We start from the raw sequence: 14,247 nt of genomic DNA, 5'->3' as shown, positions 1-14,247 counted from the left end.
TTTTTGAATTTTATATCTTAAACTAAATGTCCTGAAAGGCGCAGTATAAAATAAATATTTCGGGACACTAAGGGGAGAAGAAGCTTGAATATTTGTATTTGGATGATATCTCGTGTATAGATAAGATTTGGATAAAGACAAGTAGAGTTTCACATGTAAGGATAGTTGAAAGCCTAATAATCGTGAATTGGGACACAACAATAGTGTGACCTTCCATCATATCCTGTTGTGGGTGTCCAAAGCATGGTCAGCAAGTCCTGGGTGGCTGTATTGGTGGAACTGGATGTAGTCCTTGTGTTCGGATACACTAATATTGGCTGTCCTACCTGTTTGGCTGTAGTAGGACAGTTTGTAACTGCAATGGATGGTATACTCCTGGTAGGTCTAATGGATGTGGCCAGTCTTTGGTGGAGTGGATAAGAGATGCCAATTTCTTATGTGGTCTGTAACTGGTTATAAGGTCATATTTCCTTAGAATTTTTGTTTAACATGAGAGTGGTGGAAATAAGTTGTACCCAGTTTCCTTGGCTAGGTACCAGAAGGCTTGACTGCCATTAGAACAGGAGGCAAGTTTATGTCATTTGACCTTTCAAATTCAGATTTAGATTTTTGCAGTTGTTTGAGCTGCAATGTAGTCTGAGTGTGATGCTGAACTTTTTGTCTCAAGCCATTCATAAAAAGCTAATATTTTTTCATAGTTGGAGAACAAAGTCTTGGATATTGATCTCCAATTTTGGATGGAGAGGGATGAATACCTTCATTTCTGTCAGAATTATTTGTTTGGTCTGAGTAGTTTTTTATCAGAAGAAGAAGAAAAACTAAATCACTAAATCAGACCATGGAAGAGTAGAAGTCCTAGAGGGCATCATACCATTTGTCACCATTGTGATGCTAGAGGATATGAGACTGAGAATGACTGGGTGTAGTTTGTTCTAAAATGATAGAAACTTGAATCAGGTTGTGTGGTCTGTTACTAAAGAGGTTTAATGGGTATTCACAACACAGAAGTAAAAAAAAAAAAAAATTAATTTTATTCCAACAATTATTTCTTTGTGTTCTCCCCTCTATAGGAGAGAAGAGGAAGAACTTAGGTTCTTCAACCTCTCGTGTATGAAATTGATATAAAAAAAATTACTGTTGCTAAATTAAAAAAAAATGTAAGAATCTGATGTTGCTAAATAGCAGATATTCTACAGAGTGACTATTGCCTTTAAAAAGACTGATTGAAAAGTGATAATCACTCTAGGAATCGGCTTATGCTTTGCAAAGTATTCCTAACCTTTTTAATATCAGTCTCCCATACACATGAAGAAGAACCTATAAGCCTATCAGTGTTGTGTGTGACAGATGAGGATTGAGAAAGAAGTTTATTGACATTTTTCTTGAAGAGTTCCTGGTTGTAGTTGTTTGAAAATACTTCATGAGGAAGGCTGTTCCACAGGATTGTTTTAAAAGGCTCTACAGAAAGTGGAAGCATGATTGCTATCAGTTCAGTGGACACAAAAGTACATGTAGAATAGACACAGAGTTTAAACATTGCATCTGCGATTAGAGTTGAAATAAGTCTAGAGCAGTGATTTTCAACCTTTTTCATAATATGGCACACCTAGACTACTTATTAAAATTCTGCAGCACACTAAAAATATATTTTTTTAATTTTTTTGAAGATCTGGCTAAAAATAAGCATAATTTTGATTGATTTACACACACAAGATATTAATAATAGTAATTACTTATCCTTTTTACTCCAAAAAAAAATTTAAACTATATTTTTGACATTTTGAGTAAGAAAAACAATACTCAAAATTATTTTCAAAACATTACACACGTGGAGCATGTTGTGTTAGTCACTGTTACGAGAGCACATTCTGTAGTTTTGAGCGAAATTAAATTCTGGCAGACTGAGTGATCTTATTAAGGTTTTCCATATGTCAGCTATTATCATTCCCTGGTTTCTGTTAAGATTTTCTCCATAACTGAGGACTACAACGGCTTCCTTGAAATTTCTGCAGCAGAAATCTTTTTCTAGGTAAGGCATGGAGCTGCTATCCCAGTCAGTGGTATGGTTAGTAATCACGAAATGATGGGCTAAACCTGAGTTGTCTGTTCTGTTGTTGTTAACATCTCCTATATGTTCTTTTTTTTTTTCGGATTTCGAGGCTTCTCGACGTCTCTCCTGTATAGTTTAGACCACAAGCACATGGGATGTTGTACACTCCAGCATGTTTGAAAAAAGCATTAATGTCTTTTGGCAATCTTAAAATGTGACAGACATTCTTGACCGGTTTGAACGCAACTCCTGATGTTGAAAGGTTTAAAAAGTTTTGCAATCTTTTCGGACACTGTACTTGCATACAGAATAATTATGAATGAACTCTATTGAATGATGTAGGTTGTTGCTGTGGGGAGTTTCTATGAAGAATCTTATTGATTAAATCCTTGGATAGCCATTTTTTATTAATGTCTCTGATATATGAGTAATTTCATCATAAAGTTCTTTTTCTTCTGAGATGATATTCTTATTTTTATTTTTGAGCATATGTGTTATGCTGAGCTTCTGGGAAATATGGTGATTGATTTGAAATAAAGGTAGCATCCAGTGTGTGTTGGTTTCTGGTAGACTGTTAGTTTGATATGCCCATCTGCTAGTTTCTTGATTAGGGTATCCAAAAATGGTAGTTGATTATCTTTTTCCAGTTTCAAAGTGAATTGTATTTTTTGATGAAAAGAATTAATTTTCGTTAAAAAGTCCAAAAGAGCTGTTTTTGTGTCCCTCCAAATTATGACGACATCGTCTACATACCTCCACCACACTAAAGGTTTTGGGTCTGATTTTGAGAGGGTGTCTGTTTCTAGCTTTTCCATGAACAGATCTGCACAGGTTGGCGAAAGGGAACTGCCCATAGTCAATTTCATTTGGAACTGGAAAAAGATAATCAACTACCATTTTTGGATACCCTAATCAAGAAACTAGCAGATCGACATATCAAACTAACAGTCTACTGCAAACCAACACACACACACACACACACACACACACACACACACACACACTGGATACTACCTTCATTTCAAATCAACTCGCCATATTTCCCAGAAGCTCAGCATAACACATACACTCAAAAATAGAACCATCAACATCATCTCAGAATAAAAAGAACTCTATGATGAAATTACTCATATATCAGACATTAATAAAAAGTAGCTATCCAAGGAATTTAATCAAGATTCTTCATAGAAACCCCCACAACAACAACCTACCATCACTCAATACAGTTCATCCATAATTATTCCTTATGCATGTACAGTGTCCCAAAAGATCACAAAACTTTTTAATACTTTCAACATCTGAGTTGCGTTCAAACTGGTGAAGACTGTCTATCACGTTTTAAGATCGCCAAAAGACATTAATGCTTTTTTCAAACATGCTGGAGTACAACATCCCATGTGCTTGTGGTCTAAACTATATAGGACAGACGTCGAGAAGCCTCAAAATCTGAAAAAAAAAAAAAGAACATATAGGAGATGTTAATAACAACAGAACAGACAACTCAGGTCTAGCTCATCGTTTCGCGATTACTAACCATACCATTGATTGGGATAGCAGCTCCATGCCTTACCTAGAAGAAGATTTCCATTGTAGAAATTCAAGGAAGCCGTTGTAGTCCTCTGTTCTGGAGAAAATCCTAACAGAAAACAGAGAATGATAATAGCTGACATGGAAAACCTTAATAAAATCACTCAGTCTGCCAGAATTTAATTTCGCTCAAAACTACAGAACGTGTCTCATAAACAGTGGCTAACACAACACGCTCCATGTGTGTAATGTTACGCGTCCTGTTAAACTTGGTAAAAGTTTTACCAAAACGCATCGAATGCTTCAAAAAGCATACACTGATGAATGCTTATCCCATACTCAAGTTTACGAGTGGTTTAAGTGATTTCAAAGTGGTCCTGAGATGCTTGAGGACGACAAATCCGGGCAGTCCAAAAATTGGACTGAACGGAGTGAACATCCAAAAAGAGCATGATTCATCAAAGAAAACCCAGAATCGTTTGTGAGATTGACTGAAGATGAATTTGGGATTCCAAAATCAACTGTGCCCAACATTTTGACCGAGAGTTTGAGCCTTCGTAAATTGAATTCGTGATTTGGTCCCCACAAGTTGACTGACGATCAAAAAATGTATTGAATTGAACACTGCAAGAACCTCATTAAAACCTCTTGTAAGGACTAAACTTCCTTGAAACGATTGTTACTGGTGACAAAACGTGGTGTTTTGAATATGAGCCCGAAACAAAGCACCAGAGTGCTGAGTGGAGACTACCGGAAGAGGGGCATCCAAAATAAAGTTGCTTGGAGAGGTCAAAAGTAAGGCAATGCTGATTTGGTTCTATGATTCCAAGGGCATTATCCACAAAGAATTCATTCTGCCTGGCCAAACTGTCAGTGGTGAGTTTTATCTCGAAGTTTTGAAGCGATTGATAGCGAGAATTTGTCGCATGCAGCATCAATATCGTGATGCAGGCAGCTGGTCATGTTTGCACAGTAATACACCATCTTATCGTTCGGATATTGTGAGGCAGTTTTTGAGCAAAAACCAAGTTTGTGTGTTGGATCACTCACTGTATTCACCTGATTTAATACCCTGTAACTTCTTTCTCTTCCCCCAACTTCATTTGCCGATGAAAAGAAAGCAATATGACACCATTGAAAATGTTCAAGCAGCGGTAACCACGACCCTCAACAGTATCCCAAAAACCGATACAAAAAAACTCATTTAACGAATTAATTGACCATGCCAAACACTGTATCAAAGTTGAGGGAGAGTATATTGATTGAAATAAATGATTTGAATAATTATAATTGGCCTGTGTGTTATTTTCTATCAAAAGTTCGGTTTCTTTTTGTTCAGAGGGTGTACATACTTGCAGTTAATTTTCATGAGATATCTGAGCTTGATGTTATTTGAATGTCCTCCGTGCGAGGTCGAATTTTAGATATGCATACTCTGATTTAAGAGTAAATAGATCACGGCTGGAATCATTGGAAGATGATTTAATCTTCCAATGCTTCCAGCCACGATCTATTTTTGTTCTTAATAATAATCATTGCGGAAAAGCTTGATTCGCACAAACATGACATGAAGAATGGAAGAAGTACCTCTATTGCTTTTTTGGTAATATTAGGAAATTCACTTCTTAGAGATAACCAAAATGAAGTAGTATCCATTGTTGAATGTTTTAGTTTTTTAAACCTCTGCCATTTCTTATATCTGTTAATTTGTCCTTTTCTATATTCTTTAAATTTCCCAATTTACACTTGCTTAAGCAAACAGATCTGTTATCCAATCGAAGGATGATATGTTAAGTGAGGGAAAATATTTTTCAATATTTGTATTTAGTAATCTTAAGGTTTGTAAAATTAGATCTATTAGATTTTCATTCAGTTTGCACTTTTTTGTTAGTTCAAACATATTTACTGCATTTTCTTTTCTGATTCTTTCTTCCCAAAGCATTAGTTTTTCCTTGAATGTGTTAATTTTGTCAGTGGAAGTAAGAATGTTTTCAGTCTCCCTGCATAGATTGAAATAAATCAGCAAGAAATGCAACCTTACCGTACCAGAGCTCTTTGCTAAGGAAATCTGATAACTCAGATTGTTGAGTTGTCAAAAAAATTAGAATTTCCTCTTTTAGTTCATAAAATCTTGATAAAACTTGTCCACAAGATAACCCTCTCACTTCTGTATGTATTAACAACTGCATGTGAGATGCTTCCATTGAGGAGATAGTGCTACAAACATTCTCGATTGTAACAGCTTGGCTTTTATATAATTGACAGTTTTGATAGTCTCATCTAGTACTTTTTTAAGCTTGCGTACCAATGGTTTTGATGCTAGTACTTCTCTGTGGAGAAAACAATGTGTAAAAATAATTCTAGGATTCTTATTTTGAGCCAGTGTAACAAATCCTCTTACATTTCCTGGCATCGAGCTGGCACCATCCGTGCAAATACTGATGCAAGAATCCCAAGACAAGTTATGGCAATTAAAGTAATTATCAAGAACATCAAAAATATCTTGGCCCTTTGTTGTTTCCGGGAGTGGTCGACAAAATAAAAACTGTTTTATAACATCTTCCTTATAAATAAATCTACTGAAGGCTAGAAGTTGAGCTTTACCAGTTGATTCATCCAACTGAATATCAAATATCTGCTTCTTTAATTGAGATACCATTTGCAACTCAACATCTTTGGCCAAATCCTGAATACATCGATAAATGGTGTTATCTAACATAGGAATTTTTGAAATCTCCTTTTCATATTTCTCGCCAAACATGATATTAACTTGTAGTTTCTCTATTCGGCTTTGAAATAATGTTGGATTCAATATCCACTTCATTTGAATAAATGATATTAACAATTTTACAGCATGCTGGCAGAATTAAAGATTCTGCAATTGTGTGAGATTTAATTTTTTTAGTAACAATTTTTGCGATTGCATAACTGGCTTCATGGGCTTTTTCGGACACAGTTACCAATTTAGTCCATCGTTTTGCTTGAATAGTTTTATCCGGTACAAGTCTTAAAATATTCAGCCGGTTTTTCACTCAAGTGAGAATGTTTACATTGTAAACGTTTTTTCAATTTACTTGGAACCATAGCATTGTTTGCTAATTTTTTGCCACAACTATGCATGTAGGACATGGCAGATCTTCTTGCCTGGAAATAAAGCCAAATGACAAATAATTTTTGTCTTAATAGTGAATGTTCATTTTTTATTTAGTTTTAGAAGAACCAGTACTAGATATGGTATCAGCTGCGAATGTTCTGGGCAAAACTAGCTTCACTTCTTTCTTTTTATTCTCTCGATGTACTAGCTTCATTGTCTTCAAATTTTCGTTTCTTATTACAAATTTATCCATGTTAAAGGAATACTATTGAATAAAATTAACTGAATTTAAAAAAAAATAATAATTAAAGAACTCTTACCAGTTACCTTAAAAATAAGAGAATCAAAGTTATTTGTAAACACTTATCAAAAGATTAAAGCTAATTAATGCACAATTTTAAACCGATTCACCAACCGTAAGTTTTAAAATATAAATAAGGGAGCTTCAGGTGTGAATGGAAGACCAGACACTAATAAATACATGCGCAAATTACGACAATTAATTTATTTTATGGATATATATCCATAAACTACTTGTTTATGGATATATATGACTTCTATGTTACTTCATCCTTTGTATCTCTTCTCAGTCTGGCTCCCACTGATGACAATTTAATAATGTTAGTCTGTGGGCTTGATTCTGAAGAGTAGAGCAGTTCTGTTGGAGCCAGGTTTCTGTTTGTCATTGAGTAGAACCCAATTTGTTTTCACAAATCTCACAGCACATTGGTGAGAAAAATTGCTGGTCTAGAGGAAGGATTATCTGTGAGCTGAATTGCTCTCCTGTGGACAGCATGGAGAATTTTAAGTGCACCACTCCAGATGTGTTGAGTAGCATTCTAAAGATAGATCATTATCAAATTCCTAATATGTACCTTCAGGAGGTGTACAGGATAATTATGATATTAGTGATAATGGGTTTGGGATTTGTTTAGACTTAGTAACTAAGTTGGTTAAAATTAGCATTTTGAGCAGAAGAAAATGCCTAGTTTTTTAGATGCTGATAAATTCTTGTGGGCTGGGTTACTGAGAGGAGAATTGATATTCACTGTGTATTTGGAATGGGAGCTTGTTAGGAAAAAGTCAGGAGTGTTGGCAAGATGGCGAGATCATACTGGTATTCTGGTAGGAAGATGGACTATCTGTGTTGCATCATTGCTGATGGTAAATCCCTCAGTATCTTGACCTGCTTGAGTTGTGGACATTGAAGTCCCATAGGAAGATGAACTCACTGTTTGGATATTTTGACTGCAGATGCAGAAATTCAATCTTCAGAGATAAGTATTTGAAAAAGCTGGTGTGATTAAATTAAAAATGCCTAGTGATTATATTCTTGTTTAATCCAAATGTAAGGAAATAAAGTGTTGCTCTTGAAGTATCTTCATGACCAGGTTATCTTAATTTATGATCAAGTGAAAAACTTTCTACATTTAGTTCTAATTCAGAGTATTTTAATAAGGTTTTACACCTTTTTACTACTTGTTTATGGATATATATGACTTCTATGTTACTTCATCCTTTGTATCTCTTCTCAGTCTGGCTCCCACTGATGACAATTTAATAATGTTAGTCTGTGGGCTTGATTCTGAAGAGTAGAGCAGTTCTGTTGGAGCCAGGTTTCTGTTTGTCATTGAGTAGAACCCAATGAGAGTTTGAGTTTAAGAGTGATTCTTTTGGGCCACTCAGCGAGATTTAGAGTGATCCCTGTGCACCTTAACAGTACCTCAATAAAGGTCAAAAACTGTCTGGATAGTGACCCTTCCATAATGCTTTTATACACAATAGCTTTATACACACCTGAAAGAATGTGTGCTTTTCGTTATGGGATACTAAGGCAATTAATGTGAAGTAGTTAGCTTTCATATACAAGTAGTAGCCTAGTTGTGAAGAAACTTCACATATAAACTTTGTTTGCTTACACTTGGATAAAGGATTAAACAAGAATATAATTTCTTGGCATATTTAATTATTTATTATTATTACGTGACACTTCCCCATGGAGTCCAAAGACTCATTCGAGGGAAGGTACCTACTTTACAACTGTCTCCACCAGTTACAACTAACCATAACTTCTCCACTCGGCCAACCAGGCCAGAGAGGGGGGGAAAAAAACTTCTACAGCAAGATCTGTCTGGTTATCAGAATTTGGGAAATGATAGAGACAGCATGGGTTGGTACCTTTTGAACCAAAGCAAAAAAAAAATCTGGGGAAGGATTACTGCTATTTCAGTCAGTTATTGTTTTAGTGTAATATTATTATTAGACACCTCCAGGGAGTCCAAAGACTCATCGAGGGAGGGCACCCCCCCCTCTACAACTCTATCTCTGCTACTCAATCCACCAACTGACATCTACTGCTTGACTTGACTTTGGGACATCCCCCCCCCCCCCCCCCCCAACAATATCTTAATCTATCCCTTCAATTATGTATAAAACATTACTATTTAGCAAGTTTTTCATCCATTATGCGTGCATGACATTTCCAATGAATATCTTCTTCTTCTTTAGCTTCCTTTTATACATTTCAAGTTCTAAAGGTTTTTAATACCTTCTAGTATGGAAATATTCTGTTGATTCTCTGCGTTATTTTACTGTTTTTCAGCTTTCACTTTTTCAGAATCTTCCCATACAGTCTGCTCTCACTATAGCAAATTTTTAACAGCCTCATGAATAGTTTGCTGTAGTGAATTTCCTTGGAATTGCATGGGGTTTCAGTTGAGGTTCTTCATTAGTTTATTGTGAGTAAGTTATAATGGTGCTTGTCTTTCTCTCCCCCCCCCCTCCCCCATGCTGATAATTTTTTGATAATTTTAAAATTACATTGAGAATATTCTTTTACTTAAAATGATAACAAGTAGCAAGTTTTTCCTCTGGATTATCATGTATATAATGCTTGTCAAGCAGTTATATCCTTTTCATATGTATTTACCTAGCACAAGCAAACAAGTTTGCATGTGAAGTATATGCAAAAGTCTACTTGCATACAGCAGTTGACTTCATATCATCTTACTCTTTGTATCACATCAAAGGTCACTTTCCAAATTATAATCTGTATTGAAGTCTCATTAGCGGGAGATAGACCTTTTGGAAATATTGATATTTGCATAGGCATGAAAAAAATCCTTATATAAATTTTTTCTTTTTGTTTGATTATACTAGGTGAACTTGCTACATCTTTCACTCACTCATTATTTACATTAGTGTCAGTAAAGATTGAAACTGATCCAATAGCAAAGGGGATATATATAGTTGTATGTTTTAGGATATAAAAGTAACTTTATATAAAGTTAGCTGCTCTCTATAGACAAGTTGGTGTATACGTGAGGCTTAAGTACTTCATGGTATAAACAGCAAAAGAAAATAAATGACTTGCAGAAATTAAAATTATAACAGAAATAATAATGTCCTGTCAAGGGTTTAGATAAAAATGAAGTTACTTCAGTTGAACTTTTCTGACTAAAGAATAAATTTAATTTTTGTCTAGTTCCTGGAAGAATCCTTGATAGGACATTAGGACTTGTACTTTTCAGTTACAATTTTAATTATTTCTGTGGCAGCTTTATTGCTATGTGTATTTTACCACAGTTGTAATTTGGATTTCTAACCAGCATCTTCAGAAAACAGTGAAATAGTTCAGTAAGTTATTTTTGTTTGGTGTTTTACTGAATGAAAACAAGAATATAATTTCTTGTCAAGTGTTACATACTATCCCTACTGGCATTAATTTCTTAAATTACTTCTAAATTATATTTTTGTTTTCTCTAAAAGTTAATTTCAGAAAAAAATATTTTTGTTTTTATTCATTACAATTGTTATTAATTATTGTTTTCTACAGACTGTACGTGTATGGGTGGTAGCTACTAAAGAATGTAAATTAGAGTTGAGAGAACATGATCACGTAGTTGAATGTATAGCCTGGGCACCTGAGTCTGCTACAGGCCCTATTAACAAGGCTGCTGGAGCTGATGTAAGTTTGTTTATATATTCTTACAGAGTTGATAATTATTTAATGTTAGTTATATTTTTTATAATAACTCCTGATTGCATGCTTTCCATAAACTTATTTGTTTTTAAAATTTTGAAGTTGTAAATCCCCCCCCTCCCTTTCCTTTCAAATGAAATATCTTAACTGACTTGGTTTCTCCAAGCATGGACTCTTAACAGATTTTGCTCTAAAATCAGACCACACCTTCTTAGATCTATATTGTTCACTCAGCTTGTTTTTATTATTAATCCCCATCTGCTTGCTTTCCTAATTTAGGCTGAAGAGTTTTGAGTTTTATTTTTTATTTATTTATTTATTTATTTTTTTAAGTATGTTTAAATTACATTCAAGCCCTTCAAGTTTTAGGTTAAACATTTGTAAGATATTATGGCATATTTTTCATGACACACAGCAACATTCTATTGGAATCCAACAGAAGTGGATTGAGCAAAATTCATGCAGTGCTTTATGTATTTGACCCAACTGAATGAATGCTTTCCTCTTCTTCCTATATGAATGCAATCCACTCATTAATTATACCTAAACCAGAGATTTGAAACTGTTGGACTGACTCCCCCAGGCGAGACACGGTGGGAGTCAGTCCAACAGCCTGAGACCTTTTATGAATTGGAAAAGAAGTAATATGATTCATAAAATACTTTTTTAAATAATTCTATTTGTAAAAAAAGGTTATAAGTATGTTAGTACTGTGGATTGGCCAAATCATACAACCTGGAATTTTTAAGCTACTTCAGACCTCAAATTAGCACTAGTGTAACATTAGATAATGGAAATCAACTGCCATCTAAAAACATTATCTGATATCCATTCCACAGTGAAATGTCAAAAAAAAAAAAAAAGTTTGACTGAAAAGGATATGACGTCATGCTTCTATGTCAGCATTAGTCTGCTTTTGTATATCAGATGGTACAGAAATCATTTTCTGCTGTCAGCTGCATAATATCTAGCAAAATTCCTAACTTGGTTTTTTTTTTTTTTTTTTAAATACAAAATTAAAACTAAACATTTTTCTTTTAAAGCTACCAGTAGTCCATCTCAGCTTAATTTCAATGAGCATGTTAATTAAAAAAAAAAAAAAAAAAAAAATTAATAAAGATACTTTAAAATCATGCCATTTAATGATGTAAGGCAAGGAAAACATTTGCACAATTTCACACCTCTTGAGGGACCAAAAGTGGGAATGAGGGACATAACATGCAGAAGTTAAGTCCAAATAATATTCAGTATCATAATCATAAATAACTTTTTTAAATAAGTAAGTTACTATATACATACATAATGAGCATTTTAAAAATATGTAACTGTTGTTGTGTAAACGGGGAAGGATAGATAAAAGCAGATAAATGTATCTGCTTTTATCTATCCTTTTATTCTTTACCTTTCTTTTCTTTAGGTATTTCGGTGCCTTCTATAATGTTAGTCTATTCCTTCTTATATATATATATATTACTTTATGCTATGACTCCTTTTCTGCTTATTCTAACTGCCTTCTACACATGCCTTCTTATTCCTTGAACACCAGAAAATTTATTTGATAAGCTGCGCCACTGATGTCCGTTTTCTAATAAGAAGTGGTAAGTGCATCCAGTAGTTTCCCCATTATATTCAAATTACCCCTGATTAATTAATATCTGCAGTCGTGGTCTACTATCTATCCTTTACTATCCTTTCTCCTGGGTTCTCGCTAATAGGCTCTAATATTTTTCGGAACAGTGCATCGAAAAATTAAATATCAGGTGACACTCTATTAACATTTAAGCAACACATTTATTTACCATAAAACAATTTACACTATTATTTCATCAAAGAAAAAAAAAATGCTTAGTTTAACTCTAAATAGCACAATTATGTTAAGATTCCCTTTCAATTTATGATAATCATGTCATATAAATATCCACTCCTATCCAATAGCAAGTTTCTATTCTAAGCAATTATACTATTAACAAACTGTTGCTCCTTATCTGTTATACACACAAGAATATCATTTACACATAAAAGTTCGATCCCTCTGATACTAGGATAATACTCTAGGCAAAGTACACCATTAACAAACTGTTACACACATAATCTTCTATTACTTATTCAACATTTTACACCCAACCATTACCTTTGCTCAGATTCAGCAGTTTAACCTTAACAGTCAGTCCTCTAATAAAGTTCTCCCTTAATTCACAAAATTGAAGAAAAAAATCGAACTCACTTTAGGACTGCTACCCACTGTGTATTCTCATTCCCTGGCTTCGGATTGGAGTCCTGACCTTTTCCTCCTGTATCAGGTTTTCTCTCCCTTTTTACGCTGGCCATAGATTTATTGACGGCTTCTGTTGGGATGCTGTCCTCCCGTCACTCAGGCGAAGATTTTCAGCTTGAGGAGTACTTGCGTTCGCGTTAAACTAATGGAGCAATTCTTTCCCACTCAAATTCCTTTGTTCGGATGATAGCTCCCGGCGAAGGTTTGTCATTAGATCAATTGCTTTGCCTGGTGGACCGGCTTCTGTCATCTTTATTTCAGACCAGTGGTATGACTTCTCCTGAAGTCGCGTCGTCGATGGCTTACATCCGACGGACAACCGCTGGGGTACCGATGACGACCTGTGGATAACCGATGACGACCTATGGATAACCGATACTCGATCTTCCGGCCAATGTCTTTTATTCACCTTCTTTCGGATCCCTGCACGAAGATATGGGATCCCGAATATTTCGGTGCAATCCCTTGTTCTTTCCTTGACGCTGACCCTTTCTTTGATCTTCCGCTACAATCCTTTAATCCTATTTTGGATTAAAGGATTGTTGGTCTGTCTGACACTGACCTTGAGTGTTTACAGGTGGAATTCACAAACAACTTTCATATATCCTTATAAGGAGCTAACATACAATGTTTTCTGGTGGCAAGGTATTGCTTTTCTTCAATACATTCTAAAATTTTCTGTTTTATGGCAGCAAGTACAGACAGTCCCTATGGGATTATTTACATTAACAAACTGTTTTAACTATATACAGATATACAGGTTATTTTTATAACATCCTTACAAGGCTTGACTTCTGTAAAAATTGATGTAAGGCTTTCTGGCATTATTAAGCTACATCAAAATTTTACATTTGCACTATCCATAATAAATAGGGTTTAAATGTTGAAGAGTTTAGTATTTTCAGGGAAGATAGAGAAGATAAGATGGGGGTAGAGTACTGCTGATGATAGCAGATGAATTGCAACCAAAAAGAATAGGAGACAGGCAGCAGGGTGGCCATTTTGATCCAATTTGATTGATATGATGAAAATTTAAGTAGTTCTGGTCATTTAATAACACATGCTTTCTTCATGTAAAATGTCATTATTATAGAGCCACATAAAGTGTTAAAAATTCTAATTTCTCAACATCTTTCCTAAAGAAGTGTATTTATAATAGTTTTGGTTCACCAGAATTGACTCATTAAACTACAGATATTTGAATTCATGTATTGTGAACTATCATCAGTGTATCAGAGTTGGAAATTAATAATGAAGGTATATCGAGAATAGCATCCCTCCTTGTCTGCAGTACCATTTGTACTCTAACGCATTTTCAC

The 14,247-nt window shown here is 34.6% G+C and overlaps 1 protein-coding gene across 1 annotated transcript in view; it reads left to right on the top strand.

Annotated features, from left to right (window-relative positions):
- Positions 1-14,247, top strand: part of LOC150102046 (lissencephaly-1 homolog) — a 237,814-nt gene that overhangs the window by 164,328 nt on the left and 59,239 nt on the right. The window contains exon 10 of the mRNA XM_090400712.1: positions 10,507-10,638. Within this exon, the coding sequence (XP_090256838.1) occupies positions 10,507-10,638 (132 nt within the window). The remainder of the gene's footprint in view (positions 1-10,506; positions 10,639-14,247) is intronic.

Source organism: Typopeltis vanoorti, chromosome 11 (assembly GCF_054136105.1).
Source record: "Typopeltis vanoorti isolate ZY-2024b chromosome 11, IOZ_Tvanoo_1.0, whole genome shotgun sequence".
Lineage (NCBI taxonomy): Eukaryota > Metazoa > Arthropoda > Arachnida > Uropygi > Thelyphonidae > Typopeltis > Typopeltis vanoorti.
The sequence above is the reverse complement of the archived record's forward strand: the minus strand, read 5'-3'. Positions and strand labels throughout refer to the sequence as shown.